We start from the raw sequence: 7,832 nt of genomic DNA, 5'->3' as shown, positions 1-7,832 counted from the left end.
GTGTGTGTGTCGTGCGTGCGTGCGTGCGTGCGTGCGTGTCGTGTCGTGTCGTGCGTGCGTGCGTGCGTGCGTGCGTGCGTGCGTGCGTGCGTGCGTGCGTGTCGTGCGTGCGTGCGTGCGTGCGTGTGTGTGTGTGTGTGTGTGTGTGTGTGTGTGTGTGTGTGTGTGTGTGTGTGTGTTACAGCGCGTGGAAAAATGACGTTTTGATGACGAAATTTGTGTTGCATACTATTTCGTTATTATTTGCTTAATTATGAAAATGTGACGTGTCTCGTACTTATAAAAGTCTTAAAAATGGGCAGAAACTATAGTTGTTCTTAAATTTTATACGTAAAAGCGTATATTTCATTCATTTCAATAGCTGTTCAAACCGTGTGTTTCCGAAATTAGGCTCATTTTATCTGCCTGACTAAAGGAAAAAAAGACAGTTTCTGCCCTTTTTTCAGATATTTCAAAGCAATCTCGTCATTTAGATTTATCCAAATTGTCTTTATTTACAAATGGCTTGCAGCATAAATTTATGTATCATTCCTCACTTCTGATTCCAACATGGCCGCAACTACTCAGGAGCCTAAAAATTGTGAAATTTGCAAATTGATAGCGTCTTATATATGTATAATATGATTATATGGAAAAAAACACAGCTGAAAACTTCACTGATTTAGCAAATCTACAGTTGTAATATACAGACAGTCAATTTTCTATGTTAAAATAGCAAAATGGACAGCTGAATAACATTAGCAATTTGTTAAATCATTAAATCTTCTTAGTTATTGATATTGAATTCGCATAATAAATTATAAGTTTGCTGTACTATCCAATTAATTTTTTTTCCGTGTAGATATTTTCGCAACGAAAAACTTTATGTTGAGAGAGAATATTTGAATGTAAAGAAAATATTTAATTCAATAATAATAATAATTTATTTAAAAAATAATACAATTATTCATATTTTAACATGTTTGGTGAGACAACAAAATAATCACCTCAAAATGCGGAATTGTCTCGAATGTCTGGTCTTTAGTCATGATATTTTTATTCATTCATGTCTTCGTATATACTGAATCTATTCGTTATAATGAATGACTAGAATTTGCATATTGAAGGAGGATAAGATACTCTTTTATTTTCATACTTCTACTGCCAAGAAATAATTTAAATATCTATTCTATTCTAATTGTACCTATATAACGAACTGATAAAAGAATAATAGAAGAATAATTCTCGATAATACAAGTAAATAATTTATCGAAGTTACATTGCCAAAATTTGACATTTTTTAATAACCTACGAATATCTATACTTAAATGGAAATGTCAAACAGTGCAACAAACAGTTTAATAAATATATAAATAGCTATTTCGATCGATCCAGGGATGACCATGAACTCTAACATGCAAATCGATTTGTCCATGGAATGCACGTGTTCACTTCTTGATCAAATTATAGATAACAAAACGCAAGAAATACTATACATATTGATTGTGTTTAAATTATTTGACGTTTTAAATATGGAAATCAAGAATAAGTATATTTTCGGCATATTACGGCACTGTTTTATTTAGTGGTTTTTTTATTGCCATTTCTTTTTTTTAAGCTGTTTGTATTTTTCCTTTATGAAAATAAAATATTGAATACACTCACTATATTTAAAACAACATTAAATAAAAACTAATCTCAGCAAATTTTTCTTTAAATGCGCGTCAAAACGTGCGTCATCTTTCACAAAATATATAAATATAATTAAACATTTAATAATATTCGGTATTAATCACATCATTTTTTAAAAATAGAGAAATTATTGACCAATTCAATATACATATCTATGTATGTGTATATTATATACATATGTATATACATATGTATATTATATACATATGTATACACATTCGATAAAAGCGGCATTAATTTCGCTGGTATAATCAGATATTATTTCGACAACAAAAATCAGGCTTTAAAAATTTAACATTTATATGATTATTGCGCACTTATATTACTTTAAAGTGACTTACGATCAACTTATATAACTTGTGCATTGCAATCTTTTAAATGTTACGCTTGATTAAACGAGAAAATCTTGAAAAAAATAAATTGCATAATTTTTTCCAAGTATTACAGTACAAAAATATTACATTAATATATCATACATATGTATTTCTAAAGAATTCTATAACATAAAATAATGCAATTTATTACAGTTTCGATTTTTTAAATTATTTTACGTGTACAAAAATTATCACATTACTATGGAATACGATTGTGAAATAAATATAAACAGAATTCTCGCGTGATTTATCGTCATGCGTCATGCACCGAAAATCGGAATCGTCATAATGGAAAATCATCGTTATGGAAAGAGTAGACATCTGTTTAGCATTCGAAGGTCCATATACCCTACTTTTCCCTATCGCGCTTAATTCGCGCAATGACTTCGCAGCCGCAACGAGAACACAATATTAACACATTTCTCTTTGCGTTCACAATGACGAATTGTCACGTGCATTGATTGTGACTAACATGTTAGGATTTTACGCTACTCATTGCAAGAGAAAAAAATTTTGTTTTGACTTGCAAGATTTGAGAGAGTTTATAATAATAGGTCTTCTCTCTTCTTATTCTGCAATTTTAGTCACGAAGAAAGATCAGTTGAATAGAAAGCAAGATAGAATAAAAACAAACCACAAAAATATCCGCTGGGATTTATTGAACGAATAAAATTCAGGTGATAACAATAAAATGTATTATAGTATATTAAGAAATACTATCGTATTAAAGAAAAAGTTTTAAATCTTCTTATCTTGAAATTAATGATTGCAAAATTACTCAAGGCAATAAGTTATTCACTGTGAGAAGTTTGAAAAATAGCGCCAAGGGAGTTCAAATGCATTAACTAAGAATCAATTTCAAGTGTATAAGAATGTCTTTCACTTTCATTCGCAGCAAATTCGCGTGACGGACTTCCTGATTTCTTTTTTCAATGAATTTAAAAGATCGCATTTTTCTCATTAAAAATTTTTTTAATTGAATTTTTTTTCTACGAATAAGAAGCGAGTTTTTACCGATCAGTTTTGCTTTGAACAATCGATATTGTTACCGTATTCTATCGATCCATTGTCGTGCAGCTTTATGCATTCCTGTTATTAAAATGCAATTCCATGCACTATTGAATTAATAGTCAGTGAATTATACCACAACTAGAACTATCATTTATTCTTTGGCAGCTATAATTGCATATGTGATTACGTGAATAATTAGATGCTACTACAATTTATGAACAGCAGTGAAAGCTGTAAAAGAGACTTGAAAGACTTTGGTTTCAAAAAAACTTATATGATCTCCTTTAATGAGAAATTATTGTAAATTTTGATATTATTAGCGTTTGCTTCTAATAAATAAAAATAAATAAAAATAAATATTTCTTTATCTAACAATTTTATTTTCTTGTTATATTTCTTGACAGAAATTCTTTTCTTGTCAATAACCGTAAATTTTAGCATTAATTTATGTACCGTATAAAACTAATGAAAAATATTGATCGAGAATACTGATGTATATTCATATGTATTTCTTCGAATAATGAATAAAACAATAAACTTTTTTTCGTAAATTCGTTTCATCCAGCACTTTATTCTGTGCTCCACTATATAATCCACACTGCGACTTCTTACTATTATCTACAAACGAATTTAACGATACGGCACATTTTCATCAATTTATCTTGTCTGAACACTGACGTGCATAAAAATTCATTTTTAATCTTTTTTCTGTTCTAAAAAATTATGTATATTTATAAAACGCATAAATTAAAAATGCAAATGTATTTTAATGAAGATGTTTTTATCTATTTTAAGTGTTGTCATTTGCATTTTAATTTTACAGCGATAATTAATGAACAAATTTTCATTTTTGTACATGTTATTATATTTAACAATTCTTATTAGCATATTGGAATACCAACGTCGTAATTACAAAATAATAAAAAATCGATTCGAGCGAAATTTATATCTCAACTTTTTTTTCAATTGTTCAAAGTTTACTCAATGTTAATAGAATAACATAAAGAAAATGTACACATAAATAAGGATGGAATTTAGTTCATCGTTGTCCTAAGCGGGACGCAGTGGATTTAATATTTTTGGAATGTAATTTCTGAAATATTTAAATTAATTTTATCCTATTCAATAATTTTTGCTGCAATATTTTCTTAAATTTTAAGAACTTTAGGTATTCGATCATAAAAGAATGACATAAATAAAATAATAATACGCCTGCATCATAAGACTTTATACTAACCTTTATACTAACTATTATTTTGAAGAGGAAGATTTTTCATGTTTCGATGAAGATAAGCAAATGTAGTCGTAATCCTTGATCTGTTTTAGATATAAACCAACGAGGTTGTGGGGTTTCAGCGGACACGTACAAACTATCGTCCACAGCATTATAGGCCGTGTTCGGTGTCCTTGGCCCATTGGAGAACGTGTGTACATCGGTCTTCCCGATGGGACTACCCTTACGTATGATCTTTATCAACCACTGACTAATGGACATGAAGGTATTATAAATTAATAATAAAAATTAACAATTTTTAATTTACAATTAATTTATATTATTTTTTCAAAAACGCTTTAACTGTCTTTAATAATGAAAAAGTTGTTTTTCAAATTAGATTTCCTCAATTAATAATTTTTCTAGATGACATAACGATAGCCATCTGTCCTGGTATTGGCAACAGCTCGGAGAGCGTGTACATTAGGACATTCGTGCACTTTGTGCAATGTCATGGATATCGATGCGCAGTACTTAATCACGTCGGGGCCCTTTCAAGTGTCAAGATTACAGCACCCAGAATATTTTCTTATGGTATGTGTGACAATCGATAAAACTTATCTTACTAGGACGAGGTGATCGATTGAGGAAAATTGGCGGATAGTAACTACTTCCTATGTCGCGCGAGTATATACACATCGCAAGAATGTTAAATTATATAGCTATAGAAAAACCTACTCAGATGTAGATTCGTGAAACTTTCCGGGTTACACTGTTAGTACGTCTTACAATTGTATTCATAAATGTGATTGATATAATCGATAAAAAAATTTTTCAACAAGAATGATGAAGAAATTGTAATCAAAATTATGCATTTATATTTCGCATTCCGTATCTATATCTTTTTTCTTTAAATATATATTTCTTAAATAAAATTTTATATATATTTGTTTACAGAAATGCTTTTTTTTATTTTACAATGTGCATTTTATAAACAGGTCACACGGATGATTATAGCGCGATGCTACAACATTTAATAGAACAACACCCTAACACCAAAATAGTTTGTATCGGATACAGTTTAGGTGGCAATTTAGTAACAAAATATCTAGGAGAACGCGGTTCCAACAAATTGCCTAATATTATAGGAGGGATATCGATTTGTCAAGGATACAATGCTCTCAAGTAAGTAAATGGATATCTTTGATTTACAATTAAAATGAATTGATAAGAAGAATATTATTTGCTGCATACGTTTTTCACAGGGGAACGAAAATTCTATTAAATTGGCAGAACTTTAGACGATTTTACCTCTATGTAATGACTGAATCAATGAAGAATCTTATTCTAAAACACAAAAATATGCTTTTGTCCGAGGATGTAAAACAAAGATGTAATTTGAACGAGCGAGACATAATTTCTGCTGCAACGTTACCTGAACTGGATGAAGCTTATACGAGAAGGGTAAGTTTAATTTTTTTCAAACACACAATTATAAAATTTAAATAATGAATCCGATTTTTATAAACTGTTTTATTGTTTAGGTACACAATTTTAGATCTGTGCAAGAATTGTACAAGTGGAGTAGTTGTCTCTTTTACCTAGATAGCATTACAACGCCGATGGTATTCATCAACGCGTTAGACGATCCCATCGTGCCGGAGGTGTTATTAAATCCAATCAAAGACCACGCGGGTAAATATCTAAATATGTAGTTTGCATGTATACGAAAATAAATAATAAATAAAAATATACTAATCTCTCATATTTTTTTAATTTCAGCAAATCACTTAAATACATTGTATGTGGAACTAGCTCATGGAGGTCATCTAGGTTTTTATGAAGGTGGTCTTCTGTATCCAAATCCTATAACATGGCTGGATCGAACCCTAGTGTCCCTTGTGGGATCTCTGACTCTAGCTCACGCAGACAAGGCTCTTAAAGCCTCTTAACCCAATTTAGTTTGGTCAATGTATTTATGTTATTGGATATTTATCGATATTGTGTCACACATTCTGATGTTGTGAGATCAAGCACTGTGCACCTGATTCACGTTTAGATAATCGGAAAGATTTATAACGATAATCTGCAACAAGACTACAATGAAAATGGAAACGGCAGATTGTAATGAATAAAAGTATCTGGTACATGCTTTGATTGTTTCACGAAGTGAACAGACAGTATCTTTCACAAACGATTCAGAAGGAATAAATGATAAGCGCGACTGTAAAATAACAAACGTTTGCTCACTAACATTTTTTAAATTGAGTATAGTTCAGGAAAGCTAGCCAAATTGCGTAATCCTTTATATATAGTAAAATTTTATTATGCAATGTGGCACAATCAAAATTAGCTTAATTATTTGAAAAAGGGAGTAGAAACGAAATGAATTTTCAATATTTTACTAAATACTAACGCTTCTTTCTCAGGGATCTTCTATAGGGCAACAATTTGATAGTAGGACTTTCAATAGTCCTTAACAAGTTACTAGAGATGCTCTGTATAAGGATTCAATCATGAATACACGTTGGATGTGAGTTTAATGCAATACAGAGTTTTGTGTACTTTTCACTAAAAAAAACTTGTATTTATGTACAATATGTATTAATATAAGATGTATATCGACTTAAAACATATTTATAAGCACATCTTAAATGTGTTTATTCTAAGACCAGTATTCATAATGAGTTCTTATATTTAAGATCACTTTCAGTATAGTCTTAAGATGTAAGAGCATGAATTAATCACAGAGCCGTATTAGAATCTTGAGACATTACTTAATATAGTCTTGAAATAAGAACGGATTCTATGAATATCGACCTAAGATTATTAGCTTTATCGATATGGAAGGTTTACCGCTGTTGTATATATAATAAATGATATACGTTATTTAATCCGGAATTGATAATAACGTTAAATTTGCAAGGAATCCTATTAAATCAAATTCAATATTTAAGTCTAAAATATAAGTGAAATTGTAAGTACTTGAGTGTATACACGAAATTTTGTAAATAATACATTTTTAGCTAAAATTACAGTAAATTACTACGAAAAATATTGAGTTTAACAAATTCAACATTATTACTGCCGGATTAAATGTAAATATTAGTTTACAGGTTTTATGCAAGAGTATAACAGCTGTTTCTAACATAATTTCCGACATTGAGTACGAATCTATCAATTGAAATGTTTCCATCTGATTTTTGAGATATAAGAAAAGACTTTCCAATATATACATTAAAATTTTATTGAAATTAGAAAACAATTTAGAAGTGTTGAGTGTAATTTTTGTTTTTTTTTTATATATAACTTTGGAGCAGTTTTATGTATGAGAGTTCAACAGTAGCAAACACGTTTCAGTTCCAATATCCCTGCTAACGTTTCACAATTATCATATTCAATGTTCGCCTTGCTCGTCGTTGTCGCAAAATTATTTGGAAAGAATTGGGTGTGAATGCTGAAAAATATAAATTTTTACACATGTATGCAATATGAGACAATACTATTTCATAATAATAATTTTTTAATAGATTTGTTTTTAACGGTACTACATCAATGTACTA

The 7,832-nt window shown here is 29.8% G+C and overlaps 1 protein-coding gene across 1 annotated transcript in view; it reads left to right on the top strand.

Annotated features, from left to right (window-relative positions):
• LOC105622326 (abhydrolase domain-containing protein 2) overlaps positions 1-6,221 on the top strand; it is a 12,525-nt gene extending 6,304 nt beyond the window's left edge. Inside the window, exons 2-7 of the mRNA XM_012203745.1 lie at positions 4,383-4,555; positions 4,696-4,863; positions 5,268-5,454; positions 5,535-5,733; positions 5,814-5,964; positions 6,052-6,221. Of these exons, the coding sequence (XP_012059135.1) occupies positions 4,383-4,555; positions 4,696-4,863; positions 5,268-5,454; positions 5,535-5,733; positions 5,814-5,964; positions 6,052-6,221 (1,048 nt within the window). The remainder of the gene's footprint in view (positions 1-4,382; positions 4,556-4,695; positions 4,864-5,267; positions 5,455-5,534; positions 5,734-5,813; positions 5,965-6,051) is intronic.
• The last annotated feature ends 1,611 nt before the right edge of the window (positions 6,222-7,832 follow it).

Source organism: Atta cephalotes (genome assembly GCF_000143395.1).
Source record: "Atta cephalotes unplaced genomic scaffold scaffold00043, whole genome shotgun sequence".
NCBI classification, from domain to species: domain Eukaryota; kingdom Metazoa; phylum Arthropoda; class Insecta; order Hymenoptera; family Formicidae; genus Atta; species Atta cephalotes.
This window is presented reverse-complemented; position numbering and strand designations above follow the sequence as displayed.